Here is a 23,406-nt window from a genome sequence, read left to right on the forward strand (position 1 = left end):
CACCGGACACGGCCCACCTGTAGGACCACCGGACACGGCCCACCTGTAGGACCACCGGACACGGCCCACATGTAGGACCACCCTTTGTTTGACTGGGGCCACCTGTAGGACCACCGGACACGGCCCACCTGTAGGACCACCGGACACGGCCCACATGTAGGACCACCGGACACGGCCCACATGTAGGACCACCGGACACGGCCCACATGTAGGACCACCGGACACGGCCCACATGTAGGACCACCGGACACGGCCCACCTGTAGGACCACCGGACACGGCCCACATGTAGGACCACCGGACACGGCCCACCTGTAGGACCACCGGACACGGCCCACATGTAGGACCACCCTTTGTTTGACTGGGGCCACCTGTATGACCACCGGACACGGCCCACCTGTAGGACCACCGGACACGGCCCACCTGTAGGACCACCGGACACGGCCCACCTGTAGGACCACCGGACACGGCCCACATGTAGGACCACCCTTTGTTTGACTGGGGCCACCTGTAGGACCACCGGACACGGCCCACCTGTAGGACCACCGGACACGGCCCACATGTAGGACCACCGGACACGGCCCACATGTAGGACCACCGGACACGGCCCACCTGTAGGACCACCGGACACGGCCCACCTGTAGGACCACCGGACACGGCCCACCTGTAGGACCACCGGACACGGCCCACCTGTAGGACCACCGGACATGGCCCACCTGTAGGACCACCGGACACGGCCCACATGTAGGACCACCGGACACGGCCCACATGTAGGACCACCGGACACGGCCCACATGTAGGACCACCGGACACGGCCCACATGTAGGACCACCGGACACGGCCCACCTGTAGGACCACCGGACACGGCCCACCTGTAGGACCACCGGACATGGCCCACCTGTAGGACCACCGGACACGGCCCACATGTAGGACCACCGGACACGGCCCACCTGTAGGACCACCGGACACGGCCCACCTGTAGGACCACCGGACACGGCCCACATGTAGGACCACCGGACACGGCCCACCTGTAGGACCACCGGACACGGCCCACCTGTAGGACCACCGGACATGGCCCACCTGTAGGACCACCGGACACGGCCCACATGTAGGACCACCGGACACGGCCCACATGTAGGACCACCGGACACGGCCCACATGTAGGACCACCGGACACGGCCCACATGTAGGACCACCGGACACGGCCCACCTGTAGGACCACCGGACATGGCCCACCTGTAGGACCACCGGACATGGCCCACCTGTAGGACCACCGGACACGGCCCACATGTAGGACCACCGGACACGGCCCACCTGTAGGACCACCGGACACGGCCCACCTGTAGGACCACCGGACACGGCCCACATGTAGGACCACCGGACACGGCCCACCTGTAGGACCACCGGACACGGCCCACCGGACATGGCCCACCTGTAGAACCACCCGTTGTTTGACTTGATCCCGATACACAGCCTGTTCTCTACTGGTGTCAGACGCACGTCATTAGCCATCACTATGGCGTCATTATGGCGTCTCTGTTGTCAGGGTAACCGTGCCCAGCACCACACGCTCGTCGTTTTATCCATGCAGTCCAATATACAAACATCAGTTGGGTTGGGAGTTTATAGTACATGGTTGATTTGATCGCGTGTAGGACAGGTCATTTGTCAGTTCACTATCCACAGTGGGGCTAGACTATCTGAATCAGCTTTATGTCTACCATGGCCTGTAGCGTACACGTCAATCAATACATCTATGCAACAGATGGTTTGAACATATGCCTTGTTTAAAGCTAACTTTATAACAACGATATGTTGTCATTTTTGGGTTGTTGTTTTTTCTGTGCTTTAATCCAACCATTTCCATTGACAGTTTTGGTTGCAACCATTTCCTTCATAGCCGTGTGTATGACAATCATTTCCTTCATAGCTGTGTGTATGACAACCATTTCCTTCATAGCCGTGTATGTGACAACCATCTCCCTTGACAGTTTTGGTTGCAACCATTTCCTTCATAGCCGTGTGTTTGACAACCATTTCCTTCATAGCCGTGTGTTTGACAACCATTTCCTTCATAGCCGTGTGTATGACAACCATCTCCCTTGACAGTTTTGGTTGCAACCATTTCCTTCATAGCCGTGTGTTTGACAACATTTCCTTCATAGCCGTGTGTTTGACAACCATTTCCTTCATAGCCGTGTGTATGACAACCATTTCCTTCATAGCCGTGTGTATGACAACCATTTCCTTCATAGCTGTGTGTATGACAACCATTTCCTTCATAGCTGTGTGTATGACAACCATTTCCTTCATAGCCGTGTGTATGACAACCGTTTCCTTCATAGCCGTGTGTATGACAACCATTTCCTTCATAGCCGTGTGTATGACAACCATTTCCTTCATAGCTGTGTGTATGACAACCATTTTCTTCATAGCCGTGTGTATGACAACCATTTCCTTCATAGCCGTGTGTATGACAACCATTTCCTTCATAGCCGTGTGTATGACAACCGTCTCCCTTGACAACCAAGGCCTATACCGGGCCACGACCACCCCCAGCGCCGACTGCGCCCCACACCAGTCTGTGTGCGCTACTTTGGGCATCCAGCGAGCATTAGAGTGGCCACTCCATGTTCCGCCAGGTCCCAATCAAACGGAAGCCACGAAGCATGTTTGCACTGTTTTATCCGCTTGGCTGACGAATGCCAATGTTGGTTTAGGCGATGTCCAGCCAGCTCCTGGGGTCGGCCGGTCTATCAGCTGGACGATGATCCTCTACACTTAACACATGGGATGGCTTTCCTCCTGACAATCGCCGTATTATCACTAGCTTTATTTCTTGCCGGCTTACAACCCAAAATAGGCCGGCCATGTCGCTCTATATCTTAACAGGTTTCAAGAAACAACAATCCATCAAGGACAGAAAAACTTTCGATGCGTTACATTTGTAAACAGACATGTCTTACGCTGGTCTTTTTATTTTAAAACCTGATACAAAACTACCTACAATGTTTAATGAGACAAGTTTTAAAAATTATATATATACATAGAAAAGTGCATACATGCAACAAATCGATCGACTTGTCGTTATGATGTGGCGTGTTGATTGGGCGGCCTAGCGCCGATATCTGTATCCCGTTAATTAGATCACATACCCAGAATATTAACTCAGCATACCAGGCACATTCCTTTGTTAATATCGCTTAGAATTGCCACAACCCCCTTGGCCTCCACCTCAGCTAAGTATGGTAGGTTTTTTTTTACCTTAAATCAAGCATGGAATAGGAGGGGTTTGTCGGCATTAAGCTAGTGGTGTATGTTCACATTTGGCCATTGTTTACACTACACTCTGATTGTTGGCATTTGGCTAGTGATCATAGTCTGTACGTCGTCATTTGGCTAGTGTTTACGGTCTTTGTAATTTGTCATTTGGCTAATTTTACGGTCGGTGTAAGTTGTCATGTGTCTAGTGTTTACAGTCTGTATGTTGACATTAAGCTAGTGTTTAAATTACCTCTCTTAATATGGACACCATTCATGACAACCAACCTATACCTCCACAATGTGAAGGATATACCTTGTTGAGTAGCCTGACGTCTAATTAAATGTAGTCTTCTGGTGGACGCGACCAATCGCTTGTTTGTAGTGGGTCTGGATACTAAAAACACAGGCAGCTGATTAATGTTGTAAACAAATAGCGGGACAGGATATGACTCGTAAACCGCATGTGAGCCTCACTTGATGAGTCACCAACAGGTCAGTTGGTGTCCTCCCACCGGATCTGCTGCTGGTTAAGTCAGGTGGGAGGCGGACGTTGTTGTGTGGCGTCTGGTTAAGTTGTTGTGTGGCGTCTGGTTAAGTCTGGTGGGAGGCGGACGTTGTTGTGTGGCATCTGGTTAAGTCAGGTGGGAGGCGGACGTTGTGTGGCATCTGGTTAAGTCAGGTGGGAGGCGGACGTTGTTGTGTTGCATCTGGTTAAGTCAGGTGGGAGGCGGACGTTGTGTGGCATCTGGTTAAGTCAGGTGGGAGGCGGACGTTGTTGTGTGGCATCTGGTTAAGTCAGGTGGGAGGCGGACGTTGTTGTGTGGCGTCTGGTTAAGTCAGGTTCCACGGGGCAGGCCATTTGTCAGTTGCTTCCGCTTGATGAAAGGCTGAGCAGTGAAGGAGACGCATTGTTCTCAACTCCTCGCCAGCTGTATGTAACATTAGGGGAGCAAACAACTACCAGCGGCTCTCTTCGTACAAGTATCTCTAAACCAGTCTCACCCTATCTGTCTAGATGTTACAGCTTGTGCAAGTATCTCTAAACCAGTCTCACCCTATCTGTCTAGATGTTACAGCTTGTGCAAGTATCTCTAAACCAGTCTCACCCTATCTGTCTAGATGTTACAGCTTGTGCAAGTATCTATAAAACAGTCTCACCCTATCTGTCTAGATGTTACAGCTTGTGGCAGATCCGTGGTGCGTGGGCTAGTTGTGGGAGCAGAAATACTTTAGTCTGAGATACACACGCACACTTGTAAAAGCAGAAATACTTGAGTCTGAGATACACACGCACACTTGTAACAGCAGAAATACTTGAGTCTGAGATACACACGCACACTTGTAAAAGCAGAAATACTTGAGTCTGAGATACACACGCACACTTGTAAGAGCAGAAATACTTTAGTCTGAGATACACACGCACACTTGTAAAAGCAGAAATACTTGAGTCTGAGATACACACGCACACTTGTAAGAGCAGAAATACTTTAGTCTGAGATACACACGCACACTTGTAAGAGCAGAAATACTTTAGTCTGAGATACACACGCACACTTGTAAGAGCAGAAATACTTGAGTCTGAGACACACACGCACACTTGTAAGAGCAGAAATACTTTAGTCAGAGATACACACGCACACTTGTAAGAGCAGAAATACTTTAGTCTGAGATACACACGCACACTTGTAAGAGCAGAAATACTTGAGTCTGAGATACACACGCACACTTGTAAGAGCAGAAATACTTTAGTCTGAGATACACACGCACACTTGTAAGAGCAGAAATACTTGAGTCTGAGATACACACGCACACTTGTAAGAGCAGAAATACTTTAGTCTGAGATACACACGCACACTTGTAAAAGCAGAAATACTTGAGTCTGAGATACACACGCACACTTGTAAGAGCAGAAATACTTTAGTCTGAGATACACACGCACACTTGTAAGAGCAGAAATACTTTAGTCTGAGATACACACGCACACTTGTAAGAGCAGAAATACTTGAGTCTGAGACACACACGCACACTTGTAAGAGCAGAAATACTTTAGTCAGAGATACACACGCACACTTGTAAGAGCAGAAATACTTTAGTCTGAGATACACACGCACACTTGTAAGAGCAGAAATACTTGAGTCTGAGATACACACGCACACTTGTAAGAGCAGAAATACTTTAGTCTGAGATACACACGCACACTTGTAAGAGCAGAAATACTTGAGTCTGAGATACACACGCACACTTGTAAGAGCAGAAATACTTTAGTCTGAGATACACACGCACACTTGTAAGAGCAGAAATACTTTAGTCTGAGATACACACGCACACTTGTAAGAGCAGAAATACTTTAGTCTGAGACACACACGCACACTTGTAAGAGCAGAAATACTTGAGTCTGAGACACACACGCACACTTGTAAGAGCAGAAATACTTGAGTCTGAGACACACACGCACACTTGTAAGAGCAGAAATACTTTAGTCTGAGACACACACGCACACTTGTAAGAGCAGAAATACTTTAGTCTGAGATACACACGCACACTTGTAAGAGCAGAAATACTTTAGTCTGAGACACACACGCACACTTGTAAGAGCAGAAATACTTTAGTCTGAGACACACACGCACACTTGTAAGAGCAGAAATACTTGAGTCTGAGATACACACGCACACTTGTAAGAGCAGAAATACTTTAGTCTGAGATACACACGCACACTTGTAAGAGCAGAAATACTTTAGTCTGAGATACACACGCACACTTGTAAGAGCAGAAATACTTTAGTCTGAGATACACACGCACACTTGTAAGAGCAGAAATACTTTAGTCTGAGATACACAGCACACTTGTAAGAGCAGAAATACTTGAGTCTGAGACACACACGCACACTTGTAAGAGCAGAAATACTTTAGTCTGAGATACACACGCACACTTGTAAGAGCAGAAATACTTTAGTCTGAGATACACACGCACACTTGTAAGAGCAGAAATACTTGAGTCTGAGATACACACGCACACTTGTAAGAGCAGAAATACTTTAGTCTGAGATAAACACGCACACTTGTAAGAGCAGAAATACTTTAGTCTGAGATACACACGCACACTTGTAAGAGCAGAAATACTTTAGTCTGAGATACACACGCACACTTGTAAGAGCAGAAATACTTTAGTCTGAGATACACAGCACACTTGTAAGAGCAGAAATACTTGAGTCTGAGACACACACGCACACTTGTAAGAGCAGAAATACTTTAGTCTGAGATACACACGCACACTTGTAAGAGCAGAAATACTTTAGTCTGAGATACACACGCACACTTGTAAGAGCAGAAATACTTTAGTCTGAGATACACAGCACACTTGTAAGAGCAGAAATACTTGAGTCTGAGACACACACGCACACTTGTAAGAGCAGAAATACTTTAGTCTGAGATACACACGCACACTTGTAAGAGCAGAAATACTTTAGTCTGAGATACACACGCACACTTGTAAGAGCAGAAATACTTTAGTCTGAGATACACACGCACACTTGTAAAAGCAGAAATACTTAAGTCTGAGATACACACACTTGTAAGAGCAGAAATACTTAAGTCTGAGACACACACACAGTGTCGGCATGCCTCAAGCTGTCTGATGTCTTGGCACTGGTTACTGATTTTCCAGCTCTAACCCAATGATGTCTGATGGCAAGAGTCTGTGAAGTAGATGAAAGAAGATTGGCGAGTGACTATCAATGACGTCTTAAACAAGTGAAAGAATTAGAGAGGACGTGTGTTTTGACTTGAGACATTCTCGGGTTCGTGTTTTCTCAAGGTTCTGCGGTGCACATTGATGTACTATTTTTAGGGCAACTCAATAGCCTGCCTTTTCTTCAGCGGTCAGCAGCCAGTCAATAGCTTGGCCCTACAGTGGTCAGCAGCCAGTCAATAGCTTGGCCCTTTCTTCAGTGGTCGGTGGCCAGTCAATAGCTTGGCCCTTCAGTGGTCAGCAGCCAGTCAATAGCCTGGCCCTTTCTTCAGTGGTCAGCAGCCAGTCAATAGCTTGGCCCTTCAGTGGTCAGCGGCCAGTCAATAGCCTGGCCCTTTCTTCAGTGGTCAGCAGCCAGTCAATAGCTTGGCCCTTTCTTCAGTGGTCAGCAGCCAGTCAATAGCTTGGCCCTTCAGTGGTCAGCAGCCAGTCAATAGCCTGGCCCTTCAGTGGTCATTGGCCAGTCAATAGCTTGGCCCTACAGTGGTCAGCGGCCAGTCAATAGCCTGGTCCTGTCTTCAGTGGTCAGCAGCCAGTCAATAGCCTGGCCCTTCAGGGGTCAGCAGCCAGTCAATAGCCTGGCCCTTTCTTCAGTGGTCAGCAGCCAGTCAATAGCTTGGCCCTTTCTTCAGTGGTCAGCAGCCAGTCAATAGCTTGGCCCTTTCTTCAGTGGTCAGCAGCTAGTCAATAACTTGGCCCGTCAGCAGCCAGTCAATAGCCTGGCCCTTCAGTGGTCAGCAGCCAGTCAATAACTTGGCCCTTTCTTCAGTGGTCAGTGGCCAGTCAATAGCTTGCCCTTTCTTCAGTGGTCAGCAGCCAGTCAATAGCTTGGCCCTTCAGTGGTCAGCAGCCAATCAATAGCCTTGCCCTTTCTTTAGTGGTCAGCAGCCCACTTGATTTCTGTAGTATCTCGATCTCTGTCACGGTGGAGTCCACTACACTAATGTTGTCTGTATCTTGTGTGACTGTCCTCCAACCAATCAAATGTTTCAGTCTATCAAGTCAAATGTTGGTAGTTGTAAACCACGTCTAAATAAAACTGTTTTAAATTTAAAGTTTTTAGGGTACAAATATTTTTGCAAATCAAAGTTATATCAAGCTACATCTGGCCGCAATCACATTTAGCGTTAGGATCACGGCTATTGGCAGGGTTAAGGTCACGGCTATTGGCAGGGTTAAGGTCACGGCTGTAGGCAGGGTTAAGGTCACGGGTTTTGGCAGGGTTAAGGTCATGGCTATTGGCAGAGTTAAGGTCATGGCTATTGGCAGAGTTAAGGTCAAGATTGTGGTGAGGGCTAAAAAAAGTGAGTTAAGATAAATGACACTGACCCTAAAAAAAAATTATTTTTATTTACTTTTAGTTTATAGCTGCTTATACTATACCCGTTTCTGTGATGTAATGAGTATCAGCTACCCGTTTCTGTGTCGCTCGGTATGATCCACGCCAACTAACACGGCCAGATAGCCTAGCCTGCTACCGGCTAGCCATGTATTCTATTGGTGCAAATTGTTCCTTATGTAATAAATGTAGCGTTGTCGTGTTGCACATTGTACGAAACCGGTCTAATTCAGAATGGCTTGTATGTGGTCATCGATCCGAGACATTCCAGGAATGTTTGACTTAGTCAATAAATCATTCACTTGTTTGATTCAACTAGACAGCAGACAGCCTTCATCTCTCTGCTTAGATCTAATGGATCTCTCCCTACTTGACATACTGAACCACCCCTGACTACCTTACGATCTTGTCCAACAGTGTTTATAACAACTGTGCAGCAAAAGGGTCAAAACTACCATAAAAGTTGGTCCCTGTTATGTTCTCCCCACCACCACAACATGACCACGTGGGTCTGTTCTCCCCACCAACACATGTTCTCCCCACCACCACAACATGACCACGTGGGTCTGTTCTCCCCACCACCACAATATGACCACGTGGGTCTGTTCTCCCCACCAACACAATATGACCACGTGGGTCTGTTCTCCCCACCCAACACAATATGACCACGTGGGTCTGTTCTCCCCACCCAACACAATATGACCACGTGGGTCTGTTCTCCCCACCACCACAATATGACCACGTGGGTCTGTTCTCCCCACCAACACAATATGACTGCACTAAACATATGATTGATGGCTCCTTACTCTTGTCAACGTATCATGGTCTGTGCTTGACTTTTATCAATAAATCTTGAAATAAATCGCCTAGACAAGGACTCAAGTTTCCTATATATTAACCAGTGATAAATCGCGTAGACAAGGACTCAAGTTTCGTATATATTAACCAGTGATACTAAGAATAAATCGCGTAGACAAGGACTCAAGTTTCCTATATATTAACCAGTGATAAATCGCGTAGACAAGGACTCAAGTTTCCTATATATTAACCAGTGATAAATCGCGTAGACAAGGACTCAAGTTTCCTATATATTAACCAGTGATACTAAGAGAGGTCTCTCGGCTTTACTCTCTGCTTAGATTTGATTGGTTTCACCTCTACTTGAATTACCTCTGCTTGGGTTTACCTCTACTTGAGATTACCTCTGTTTTTACCTCTACTTGAATCACCTCTGCTTGGGTTTGCCTCTACTTGAATTACCTCAGCTTGGTTTCACCTCTACTTGAGATTACCTCTGCTTGAATTACCTCTACTTGAATCACCTCTGCTTGAATTACCTCTGCTTGAATTACCTCTGCTTGAATTATCTCTACTTGAATCACCTCTGCTTGAATTACCTCTACTTGAATTACCTCTGCTTGGTTTCACCTCTACTTGAATTACCTCTGCTTGGTTTCACCTCTACTTGAATTACCTCTGCTTGGTTTCACCTCTACTTGAATTACCTCTGCTTGGGTTCACCTCTACTTGAGATTACCTCTACTTGGGTTCACCTCTACTTGGGTTCACCTCTACTTGGGTTCACCTCTACTTGGGTTCACCTCTGCTTGGGTTTACCTCTGCTTGGTTTCACCTCTACTTGAATTACCTCTGCTTGGTTTCACCTCTACTTGAATTACCTCTGCTTGGGTTCACCTCTACTTAAGATCACCTCTACTTGAATTACCTCTGCTTGGGTTCACCTCTACTTGAATTACCTCTGCTTGGGTTCACCTCTACTTGAATTACCTCTGCTTGGGTTTACCTCTACTTAAGATCACCTCTACTTGAGATTACCTCTACTTGGGTTCACCTGTTTGGCTAATGTGACCCAGCTCCAAGTGTGAGCTGATGAGCTTGACACAGCATCTGCTGGGGTCAGAGAAAATCAATAACTCGTTGATTCAAGAATTCTGTACTGATTACTAGATTTGACTGGGTGGGTGGTTAGCTTTAATCACTGGTTATCTTATGTTTATTGTTGCTTTCATCCTTAGTGTTTGAGAAGAAAGATAAAATTGTCTTGGTGATGGACTACGCTCAAGGGGGAGAGCTCTACGACTACCTCAACAAAATGGGGAAGTTGAATGAGCGGGAAGCAAGGCGGATCTTTCGTCAAATCGTCTCGGCCATACACTACTGCCACCAGGTACGCTTGTTATTTCCATCCTTCATTAGATCAGTTGCTGGGCGGTCTTTGTGGAACAAGAGCAGTCCCGTGGGCAACTAGGACAGGCTTATGGTATCTGACCAGGGGTATCTGACCAATGGTGACAGGGGACATAGGGTAACAATGTCTGACCAACATTGATAGGGGACATAGGGTAACAATGTCTGACCAACATTGATAGGGGACATAGGGTAACAATGTCTGACCAACATTGATAGGGGACATAGGGTAACAATGTCTGACCAACATTGATAGGGGACATAGGGTAACAATGTCTGACCAACATTGATAGGGGACATAGGGTAACAATGTCTGACCAACATTGATAGGGGACATAGGGTAACAATGTCTGACCAACAGTAGTTCTGTTAAAGCTAAAGAACTGATCAGTGATTTATATTGGAGAATGTGCGGCACTGTTGGTTTCTCTATAGTCTGACAACCCACAGCTTGTGCATGAAATGCTAATATTGTCTACCCTTATTCCTTCGTTAGAATGGTATTGTGCACAGAGATTTGAAGCTAGAGAACATTATACTGGATGATGAGGGCAATGTCAAGGTAAGCTAAGGAAATGTTGTAGAGCCTTAGCTGGAGATTGATTGTTAGATATTATGATGCTATATTAAGTACAACTACAAACATCTGTTTGATGGATAGCCTCGCCGTGTTTGTTCCCCAGATTGCTGACTTTGGTCTGTCAAACTACTACAGTCTAAATAGTACCTTAAAGACATTCTGTGGCAGCCCTCTCTACGCATCTCCTGAGATTGTCAATGGGAAACCCTATCATGGCCCTGAGGTAAGCTTGCTAACTCTTGTGTATGACATAGCCCAGAACCCTACCATGGCCCTGAGGTAAGCTTGCTAACTCTATGACATAGCCCAGAACCCTATCATGGCCCTGAGGTAAGCTTGCTAACTCTATGACATAGCCCAGAACCCTATCATGGCCCTGAGGTAAGCTTGCTAACTCTATGACATAGCCCAGAACCCTATCATGGCCCTGAGGTAAGCTTGCTAACTCTTGTGTATGACATAGCCCAGAACCCTATCATGGCCCTGAGGTAAGCTTGCTAACTCTATGACATAGCCCAGAACCCTATCATGGCCCTGAGGTAAGCTTGCTAACTCTTGTGTATGACATAGCCCAGAACCCTATCATGGCCCTGAGCTTGCTAACTCTTGTGTATGTCATAGCCCAGCTTGCTAACTCTATGACATAGCCCAGAACCCTATCATGGCCCTGAGGTAAGCTTGCTAACTCTATGACATAGCCCAGAACCCTATCATGGCCCTGAGCTTGCTAACTCTATGACATAGCCCAGAACCCTATCATGGCCCTGAGGTAAGCTTGCTAACTCTATGACATAGCCCAGAACCCTATCATGGCCCTGAGGTAAGCTTGCTAACTCTATGACATAGCCCAGAACCCTATCATGGCCCTGAGGTAAGCTTGCTAACTCTATGACATAGCCCAGAACCCTATCATGGCCCTGAGGTAAGCTTGCTAACTCTTGTGTATGGCATAGCCCAGAACCCTATCATGGCCCTGAGGTAAGCTTGCTAACTCTATGACATAGCCCAGAACCCTATCATGGCCCTGAGGTAAGCTTGCTAACTCTTGTGTATGACATAGCCCAGAACCCTATCATGGCCCTGAGATAAGCTTGCTAACTCTATGACATAGCCCAGAACCCTGTCATGGCCCTGAGGTAAGCTTGCTAACTCTATGACATAGCCCAGAACCCTATCATGGCCCTGAGGTAAGCTTGCTAACTCTATGACATAGCCCAGAACCCTATCATGGCACTGAGGTAAGCTTGCTAACTCTGTTGTATAACCCCCCCCCCCCCCCATGTATGATACGCCCCAATGGCTCCCAGTGCCAGGAGAAGCAGGGACATGCTCCAGTAGCTGCCTAAGCAGCTTATGTACAGAGATGTGGGTATCTCTTACTTAACACATGACATAACAGTGGACCCAGATTTTACACACTAGAACTTAATAAACACAGAGCATTAAAACTGCAGCTGGAAGGTGGTGACTGCCCCTGAGGTGGGGGGGGGGAGCGCCGGACATTCTTAAATGATAAATATACCACCCCCACTTGTAATCACAAGGGGAGTTGTCCATGAATTGCAAAATTCGCCTATGTATTGGGGTATCCACTATGGTGTGTCCATGGCTGTGTATCCACTATGTTGTGTCTACGGCTGTGTATCCACTATGGTGTGTCTATGGCTGTGTATCCACTATGATGTGTCTAGGGCTGTGTATCCACTATGTTGTGTCTACGGCTGTGTATCCACTATGATGTGTCTACGGCTGTGTATCCACTATGGTGTGTCTATGGCTGTGTCTATGGCTGTGTATCCACTATGTTGTGTCTACGGCTGTGTATCCACTATGGTGTGTCTACGGCTGTTATCCACTATGGTGTGTCTATGGCTGTGTCTACGGCTGTGTATCCTCTATGATGTGTCTACGGCTGTGTATCCACTATGGTGTGTCTATGGCTGTGTATCCACTATGGTGTGTCTATGGCTGTGTATCCAATATGGTGTGTCTATGGCTGTGTATCCACTATGTTGTGTCTATGGCTGTGTATCCACTATGTTGTGTCTACAGCTGTGTATCCACTATGTTGTGTCTACAGCTGTGTATCCAATATGGTGTGTCTATGGCTGTGTATCCACTATGGTGTGTCTATGGCTGTGTATCCACTATGGTGTGTCTATGGCTGTGTATCCAATATGGTGTGTCTATGGCTGTGTATCCACTATGTTGTGTCTATGGCTGTGTATCCACTATGTTGTGTCTACAGCTGTGTATCCACTATGTTGTGTCTACAGCTGTGTATCCACTATGGTGTGTCTATGGCTGTGTATCCACTATGTTGTGTCTACAGCTGTGTATCCACTATGTTGTGTCTATGGCTGTGTATCCACTATGTTGTGTCTACGGCTGTGTATCCACTATGGTGTGTCTATGGCTGTGTCTATGGCTGTGTATCCACTATGATGTGTCTAGGGCTGTGTATCCACTATGTTGTGTCTACGGCTGTGTATCCACTATGATGTGTCTACGGCTGTGTATCCACTATGGTGTGTCTATGGCTGTGTCTATGGCTGTGTATCCACTATGTTGTGTCTACGGCTGTGTATCCACTATGGTGTGTCTACGGCTGTTATCCACTATGGTGTGTCTATGGCTGTGTCTACGGCTGTGTATCCTCTATGATGTGTCTACGGCTGTGTATCCACTATGGTGTGTCTATGGCTGTGTATCCACTATGGTGTGTCTATGGCTGTGTATCCAATATGGTGTGTCTATGGCTGTGTATCCACTATGTTGTGTCTATGGCTGTGTATCCACTATGTTGTGTCTACAGCTGTGTATCCACTATGTTGTGTCTACAGCTGTGTATCCACTATGTTGTGTCTACAGCTGTGTATCCAATATGGTGTGTCTATGGCTGTGTATCCACTATGGTGTGTCTATGGCTGTGTATCCACTATGGTGTGTCTATGGCTGTGTATCCAATATGGTGTGTCTATGGCTGTGTATCCACTATGTTGTGTCTATGGCTGTGTATCCACTATGTTGTGTCTACAGCTGTGTATCCACTATGTTGTGTCTACAGCTGTGTATCCACTATGGTGTGTCTATGGCTGTGTATCCACTATGTTGTGTCTACAGCTGTGTATCCACTATGTTGTGTCTATGGCTGTGTATCCACTATGTTGTGTCTATGGCTGTGTATCCACTATGGTGTGTCTATGGCTGTGTATCCACTATGGTGTGTCTATGGCTGTGTATCCACTATGGTGTGTCTACAGCTGTGTATCCACTATGTTGTGTCTATGGCTGTGTATCCACTATGGTGTGTCTACAGCTGTGTATCCACTATGTTGTGTCTACGGCTGTGTATCCACTATGGTGTGTCTACGGCTGTTATCCACTAAGGTGTGTCTATGGCTGTGTCTACGGCTGTGTATCCTCTATGATGTGTCTACGGCTGTGTATCCACTATGGTGTGTCTATGGCTGTGTATCCACTATGGTGTGTCTATGGCTGTGTATCCAATATGGTGTGTCTATGGCTGTGTATCCACTATGTTGTGTCTATGGCTGTGTATCCACTATGTTGTGTCTACAGCTGTGTATCCACTATGTTGTGTCTACAGCTGTGTATCCACTATGTTGTGTCTACAGCTGTGTATCCAATATGGTGTGTCTATGGCTGTGTATCCACTATGGTGTGTCTATGGCTGTGTATCCACTATGGTGTGTCTATGGCTGTGTATCCAATATGGTGTGTCTATGGCTGTGTATCCACTATGTTGTGTCTATGGCTGTGTATCCACTATGTTGTGTCTACAGCTGTGTATCCACTATGTTGTGTCTACAGCTGTGTATCCACTATGGTGTGTCTATGGCTGTGTATCCACTATGTTGTGTCTACAGCTGTGTATCCACTATGTTGTGTCTACAGCTGTGTATCCACTATGTTGTGTCTATGGCTGTGTATCCACTATGTTGTGTCTATGGCTGTGTATCCACTATGTTGTGTCTATGGCTGTGTATCCACTATGGTGTGTCTATGGCTGTGTATCCACTATGGTGTGTCTACAGCTGTGTATCCACTATGTTGTGTCTATGGCTGTGTATCCACTATGGTGTGTCTACGGCTGTGTATCCACTATGATGTTTCTACGGCTGTGTATCCACTATGTTGTGTCTACAGCTGTGTATCCACTATGTTGTGTCTACAGCTGTGTATCCACTATGTTGTGTCTACAGCTGTGTATCCACTATGTTGTGTCTATGGCTGTGTATCCACTATGTTGTGTCTACAGCTGTGTATCCACTATGGTGTGTCTACAGCTGTGTATCCACTATGTTGTATCTATGGCTGTGTATCCACTATGTTGTGTCTATGGCTGTGTATCCACTATGGTGTGTCTACAGCTGTGTATCCACTATGGTGTGTCTACAGCTGTGTATCCACTATGATGTGTCTATGGCTGTGTATCCACTATGGTGTGTCTATGTCTGTGTATCCACTATGGTGTGTCTACAGCTGTGTATCCACTATGTTGTGTCTATGGCTGTGTATCCACTACGGTGTGTCTATGGCTGTGTATCCACTATGTTGTGTCTATGGCTGTGTATCCACTACGGTGTGTCTATGGCTGTGTATCCACTATGTTGTGTCTATGGCTGTGTATCCACTATGGTGTGTCTACGGCTGTGTACGGTGTGTCTACATGGCGCCACCACTGCTACAACAAAGGAAAGTGTATTTGTTCAAAAGTTTTTAAAAAATGGCTGTTAGATAAGAGGCCATTGAACAGACGGTGGGTGTGTCTCGGCACAAGCAACTCATGTAAGAAGTTTATCGTTTGACCATGTTTTATTCCCTGGGCTATCAGCTCCTTCCTTATTGTCTTATCTTCTGGGGATTTTATGACCTCATGTATGGCTTGACTAGTTCAACCAGCAGCCAAACTACAGTGGCCAACATTTCACTTGTCTACAATTTATTCCTACATACAATTCTAATTTCAAGTTAGCGCCCTTTGTTTTTGAGCCTTCTTTGCTCAGGTCGGCGTTTGATCTGTCTCCCGTTCGCCCCACCCCTCAAGCAGCTATTATCCTTACTCCTCTAAGCGATAGATCTGGTGCTAGTAGTCCAATGTGGATATCACATGACGTCCTTCTCTGTCTTGGCGATATCCATTGATCTATATGGACCAAAAATGATCTTTATGGACCAGTAAATGATCTTTATGGACCAGTAAATAATCTCTATGGACCAGTAAATGATCTTTATGGACCAGTAAATGATCTTTATGGACCAGTAAATGATCTCTATGGACCAGTAAATGATCTCTATGGACCAGTAAATGATCTTTATGGACCAGTAAATGATCTTTATGGACCAGTAAATGATCTTTATGGACCAGTAAATGATCTTTATGGACCAGTAAATGATCTCTATGGACCAGTAAATGATTTCTATGGACCAGTAAATGATCTTTATGGACCAGTAAATGATCTTTATGGACCAGTAAATGATTTCTATGGACCAGTAAATGATCTTTATGGACCAGTAAATGATCTCTATGGACCAGTAAATGATTTCTATGGACCAGTAAATGATCTCTATGGACCAGTAAATGATTTCTATGGACCAGTAAATGATCTTTATGGACCAGTAAATGATCTTTATGGACCAGTAAATGATCTCTATGGACCAGTAAATGATTTCTATGGACCAGTAAATGATCTTTATGGACCAGTAAATGATCTTTATGGACCAGTAAATGATCTCTATGGACCAGTAAATGATTTCTATGGACCATTAAATAAACGATCTATATACACCAGTAAATTATCTCTATGGACCAAAAGTGATCTCTATGGACCAAAAGTGATCTCTATGGACCATTAAATAAACGATCTATATGGACCAGTAAATTATCTCTATGGACCAAAAGTGATCTCTATGGACCATTAAATAAACGATCTATATGGACCAGTAAATTATCTCTATGGACCAGCACAACCACTAAACTAAGGCATGGAAATCATTGATTTCGTCCATGGCATTTGGTTTACATTGTTAGGAATTTCTTGTATCATAAAGTCAACATTACCGACTTGGTTGTGGGCTTATGTTGCTACGTGTGTATGTTACGTCGGTACATGTGTGTGTAACGTTGGTACATGTGTGTGTAATGTTGGTACGTGTGTGTGTGTGTAACGTTGATGTGTGTGTGTAACGTTGATACGTGTGTGTGTGTAACGTTTGGTACGTGTGTGTGTGTAACGTTGGCACGCGTGTGTGTAACGTTGATACGTGTGTGTGTAACGTTGATATGTGTGTGTGTAACGTTGGTACGTGTGTGTGTAACGTTGGTACGCGTGTGTGTAACGTTGGTACGTGTGTGTGTAACGTTGGTATGTGTGTGTGTAACGTTGGTACGTGTGTGTGTAACGTTGGTATGTGTGTGTGTAACGTTGGTACGTGTGTGTGTAACGTTGGTACGTGTGTGTAACGTTGGTATGTGTGTGTGTAACGTTGGTACGTGTGTGTATGTAACGTTGGTACGCGTGTGTGTGTAACGTTGGTACGTGTGTGTGTAACGTTGGTACGCGTGTGTGTAACGTTGGTACGTGTGTGTATGTAACGTTGGTATGCGTAACGTTGGTACGTGTGTGCGTGTGTAACGTTGGTACGTGTGTATGTAACGTTGGTACGCGTGTGTGTAACGTTGGTACGTGTGTGGGTATGTAACGTTGGTACGTGTGTGTATGTAACGTTGGTACGTGTGTGTGTGTAACGTTAGTACGTGTGTGGAGTCATACGTTAATAAAACATTGTATCGACAGCTGTATACCAGACCTGTGGTTATTTTGAAAACCTCTGGAACCTAATGGTTGTTGTCAGCTACTATTACTATACCGAAGTACCCACTCCTCCACCGAAGTACCCACTCCTCCACCTGTAACTAAACTCCTGTGCTCTAACCCCTTGTCCCACTCAAACACCCCCTGTCCACTGTAACCTGTGTACTGTACTAACCCCTTGTCCCACTCAAACACCCCTGTCCACTGTGTACTGTACTAACGCCTGTTGTCTTGTTGCAGGTGGACGTCTGGTCGCTGGGGGTGATACTGTACACTCTAGTCTACGGCTCCATGCCATTTGAGTCCAACAATCTGGTGACATTAAAGCAGCAGATCTCCAACGGTGACTACACCCAGCCAGCCAACTTATCAGGTATGTACAGGCAAGTTCTCGTCACCTGGTCATTTCACTTGTCTCACCTGGTCATTTCACTTGTCTCACACTTTCATTTCATCAAGTGTCTCACCTGGTCATTTCACTTGTCTCACCTGGTCATTTCATCAAGTGTCTCACCTGGTCATTTCATCAAGTGTCTCACCTGGTCATTTCATCAAGTGTCTCACCTGGTCATTTCATCAAGTGTCTCGCCTGGTCATTTCATCAAGTGTCTCGCTGGTCATTTCATCAAGTGTCTCACCTGGTCATTTCATCAAGTGTCTCACCTGGTCATTTCATCAAGTGTCTCACCTGGTCATTTCATCAAGTGTCTCACCTGGTCATTTCATCAAGTGTCTCACCTGGTCATTTCATCAAGTGTCTCACCTGGTCATTTCATCAAGTGTCTCACCTGGTCATTTCATCAAGTGTCTCACCTGGTCATTTCATCAAGTGTTTCACCTGGTCATTTCATCAAGTGTCTCGCCTGGTCATTTCATCAAGTGTCTTGCCTGGTCATTTCATCAAGTGTCTCACCTGGTCATTTCATCAAGTGTCTCACCTGGTCATTTCATCAAGTGTCTCACCTGGTCATTTCATCAAGTGTCTCACCTGGTCATTTCATCAAGTGTCTCACCTGGTCATTTCATCAAGTGTCTCGCCTGGTCATTTCATCAAGTGTCTCACCTGGTCGTTTCATCAAGTTGTCTCACCTGGTCATTTCACTTCTCACCTGGTCATTTCATCAAGTGTCTCACCTGGTTATTTCACTTGTGGCACAATGTCATTTCACGTATGTATTGTAGGTTTATTATTTATAATCAGTTCACCTTATCAGAACCCCACCCAAAACAAATGGCGACCAGGTGACCAGGTTTTGGTAGTTTGCCACCCTGTGAACCGGATGTATATATCCTGTCTTTTGTTTGGCCTACGGTGTAGCGCTGCCGTGTGAAGCCAATCAGTTTTGACTACACAGGCTATAGGGCGGGTTTTTATGCTGGAGCTTACATGTCAACAAAACATTGAGCCAGAGACTATACATTTTAGGCGACCCATTTTCATTATTAACTTGGAATTCTAAAAAAGTTTATATTTTTTGTATCTTTACAAATAGGAGTTCATTTCATGTCGATCTGTTTTCGTCTGCTTAAGGAGCTTGTTATATTATAAGTAGGGGCCTACACTACTTTCATTTATAAGTAGGGGCCTACACTACTTTCATTTATAAGTAGGGGCCTACACTACTTTCATTTATAAGTAGGGGCCTACACTACTTTCATTTATAAGTAGGGGCCTACACTACTTTCATTTATAAGTAGGGGCCTACACTACTTTCATTTATAAGTAGGGGCCTACACTACTTTCATTTATAAGTAGGGGCCTACACTACTTTCATTTATAAGTAGGGGCCTACACTACTTTCATTTATAAGTAGGGGCCTACACTACTTTCATTTATAAGTAGAGGCCTACACTACTTTCATTTATAAGTAGGGGCCTACACTACTTTCATTTATAAGTAGGGGCCTACACTACTTTCATTTATAAGTAAGGGTCTATACTACTTTCATAACACTGACTAGACCGATTGATACCACAGCTACATTGTAGGGCATGTGTAGTTCTTGCAAATGCCGTACCTTGACATGGGAAGAGTAGTGAAAGCTACCTACTACCCGGGGGGGGGGGGTGATCGGGATAAAAGTCACAGGAAAAAAAACAGAAAAAATATCAGTTTTTGCTAGGAAAAAAGTCACAGAAATAAAGTCACAAAAATCTTTTTAGAAATATTTTGATTTATTTGTTAAGTTTTGTAAAATTTTGTATGTTTATTGTTGTGGGTTGTATTTTTTGATAGCATAAATTATTTATAGACGTTAAAAGCATTATGGTTTATAACAATTATAAGTAAAAATACTCAACATAATTTACACAACAATCTCAACCTTTGTTACGTGTTTAGTTAAATACGCGGTAGAGAAGTTAATTATAAAAGAAATTTAGGCACATTATTGTGCTTTGCATATGTTTTGCCGTAGGCTATTCTATGGTCGGCCTCTCCTCAATAGGCATTGTCCGAACATATTGTGTGTTGTTGACTTTTTGTGTCAATGACGGCCTTTGAACCTTGTCGGCTTTCTGTTTTGATCCCATGCTTTGTTATGTAATGAGCGCGATAAATGTGGGCAGTAAAGGTGGTTGAACTAAGCATAACTATTCTTGCGATGAGTTGAGGGCAGTAAGTCAGATGGTATTTAAAAAAAACCACGATAAAAACCGCGGACTTTGGGGCATTCTATTAAATGCTATTAATATTATGTTTAAGATAATTACAATCAAACACTTCATACTAAATATTTTTAGATGAATTATAAATGGGCTAGGCTCAGCACCTACTACTTAAGGTTCATGTCTGGTACGTATGGTCGTATTGGCTCTTGTGTGTTCAAACAAATTAACGCGAGCCTAGATGCTGGTGACAAGCGCAAATCACAGGTGACATGGTGGGGCACTTGATTGGTTTTGTTCTGGAACAAACTAGGCCCCTACTTCATCCAATTTACGATTGACTCTGTGTAGTTGATGCATAAGAGCGTTGTGTAATGTACAGGACAGGCTACAAGAAAACGTTGGTCTTACAGCCAGACGCATCAAGTGATGGGGGAGGGGGGGGTGGTTATCATATAACTTGTACAGCACCCGTCTTTAAAAACAGCTTCCAACATGGCAAAGACCCGTTAAACATGTCATTTCGTCTCCACTTGATGTCGCCGCCACGTCTAGTTGAAACTTTGGGCTTTGTTTACTAACACTCGTCACTTATGTAAGCAGCAGATAATTATGACAACTATATATAGCGTCTGCTCTAGATTACTTTAGACAAGCGCTGTTAGTGAGATGTCCTCAGCTGGCGGAGGTTTCTTCACGTAACACACATGACGTTCAGAAACGTTCTGTGAACTTGGTGGAAGAAAGTTCTTAACACGGCGGGTTTCTAACGTAACAAACGGACCCGCCCCATATTTTTCCCCTCTGGCTGTTGTTACAGAGAGACGAGTCAGTGAGTTGGTCTCTGTGCCAGCAAAAGGCCAAATTGTCATCTGATAACTGTCGTGTCCTTTGCCTGGCCCAACATTTTGCTTGATCGTACACAGATCTCTGGCCCTGTGGAACTTAAATGTCACGTTTGGGGAAATTAACTTGATCATAATAGCTTCCGGTATTTAAACATTTTCATGGCAGGGAAAATAGTCGCATTTGAACAATGAACGAGTTAGTCTAGACTTGGTTTGAAATAAGTGTGGCTTACATGTGCTGCAACACAAACCCCTTAGATTCTCTCTCCTGCTCAAGGTTTTGGTGGGCCCTGGACAACTACTGCATACATTATCCAGATCAACAGTTAGACATAACTTACTCAAGTGGTCCTTGTTTACCTTTGTAATATACCAGCCAAGATTGTATCCTCGCCTACCTCTACTTTTATGTTTGCTCCATTCACCAAGTCGTGTTTATCACCAACAATCAATGTGCATTGTGTAGCAATGTTGTGTAGCCATCTGTTGCTCCAGGAGCTTAGATCTACAGCAGGCACATGACAAACACGGATCAAATCTATCACAGCTTTATCTGGTTCATCTCATGCTGGGGGGTGGGCTGGGAAACACAGAATGCTGACTTAACACATTTTATAGTTAGCTTTTCAAAGCTTGCTGTATTAATCCCCAGTGCTCTATACATAAACAAAATACATAGGCTAGTAAACAGATTTCATCATTGGCTATTGATTATGCCTATTAAAATGAATTATAATGTATCATTTCATCATTTGGCTATTGACTTTTCCCATTACAATGAGTTCTAATGTATCATTATTTAGCTATTGACTGTGAATTCTAGTAATGTGTTGACTTTGTGTTTGCCCAGATGCTGCTGGTCTTATCCGCCACATGTTGACTGTGACAGCCTCTAGGAGGGCCACAATGGAAGATGCTCTACGCCACTGGTGGATCAACTTTGGCCACTCCCACATGCCTAATGAAGCCCCATACAGCCCAGATGATGAGCCCCCTGCCAGCAGCCACATGTTCTCCTGCTCCCAACCTCTGGTCATCCATCACAGAAACCAGAGCAGTATCTCTTCAGACTCTGATGTAGAGCTTGACTTGAGACCCAGTCGTTTCTCTAAGAGGAAGATGACTTTAGACAGTAGTGGCAACAGTGTTTCATCATCAGTAGCTGGCAGTCCCTCTGTTGAGACAAGCTGCAGTATATCCTCAGATGACCACAGCCACCCAGGTCTAACAAGCTTGCATGCTGACCTACAGTTGTCCTCTGAAATACTGGACATCTTCAAAGGCTGCAGCAGGAAATCCCTTGCCATGCTGCTGCATCCTGACAAAATCCAGCCAGCATTAGATGAGAGCCAGAGGGACACACCATACCAGCACAGTATGCCAGAAACTGTCAGCCCATCTGATCACAATACAAACTTAGTTTTTGATTCAGAAAAGAAGCCCCCTCGTGGCATCCTCAAGCGAAAGGGTAAATTTTCAGGAGGTGACAGTGTCACGCAAGAGGAGATCCCAAAGTCTGGACACCTGCCTCGCAGGCTGCCCTCCTTTAGAGATGAGGCCAATGGAATTTTTTCCTCCAGGCACAGGGCCAGTCAGCTGGTAGATGACAGTGTCACTCAGTCAACACACACGTACTTGTCTCCAAAATCCCAGCGACGACAACAGCATGAATCTCAGAGCACCTCGTGTCCTTCAGCATGTGTCAGTGGAGCCACCAGCCTTGTGGAAGTTGTGGCAGCCAGTGGTACCAACACCCAGCCTGAGAAAACTTGTGACACCACTAACATAGAGTCTTGTGACAAAGTTATACGCAGGCCTAAAAGTATCTTGAAAAGCTCCAGGAGCTCAATAGAGGAAGCCAAGAACAGACTGAGTGTCAGCAGTATAGGCTCCAACTCTTCTGCTGACATCCTGGACCTGTCCTACGACAGTGCTGACAGTGACCACTACGTCAACCAGCAGGCTGCCCCACCCCA

The 23,406-nt window shown here is 45.2% G+C and overlaps 1 protein-coding gene across 3 annotated transcripts in view; it reads left to right on the forward strand.

Moving 5' to 3' along the window:
- Positions 1 to 23,406, forward strand: part of LOC131937234 (NUAK family SNF1-like kinase 1) — a 37,929-nt gene that overhangs the window by 13,150 nt on the left and 1,373 nt on the right. For all 3 annotated transcript variants that reach the window (XM_059294500.1, XM_059294502.1, XM_059294501.1), the window contains exons 4-8: positions 10,385 to 10,536; positions 11,053 to 11,118; positions 11,240 to 11,359; positions 18,216 to 18,348; positions 22,281 to 23,347. In XM_059294500.1, coding sequence (XP_059150483.1) covers positions 10,385 to 10,536; positions 11,053 to 11,118; positions 11,240 to 11,359; positions 18,216 to 18,348; positions 22,281 to 23,347 — 1,538 coding nt within the window. The remainder of the gene's footprint in view (positions 1 to 10,384; positions 10,537 to 11,052; positions 11,119 to 11,239; positions 11,360 to 18,215; positions 18,349 to 22,280; positions 23,348 to 23,406) is intronic.

Source organism: Physella acuta, unplaced genomic scaffold (assembly GCF_028476545.2).
Source record: "Physella acuta isolate Inbredline_101_S28 unplaced genomic scaffold, ASM2847654v3 ptg000204l, whole genome shotgun sequence".
NCBI classification, from domain to species: domain Eukaryota; kingdom Metazoa; phylum Mollusca; class Gastropoda; family Physidae; genus Physella; species Physella acuta.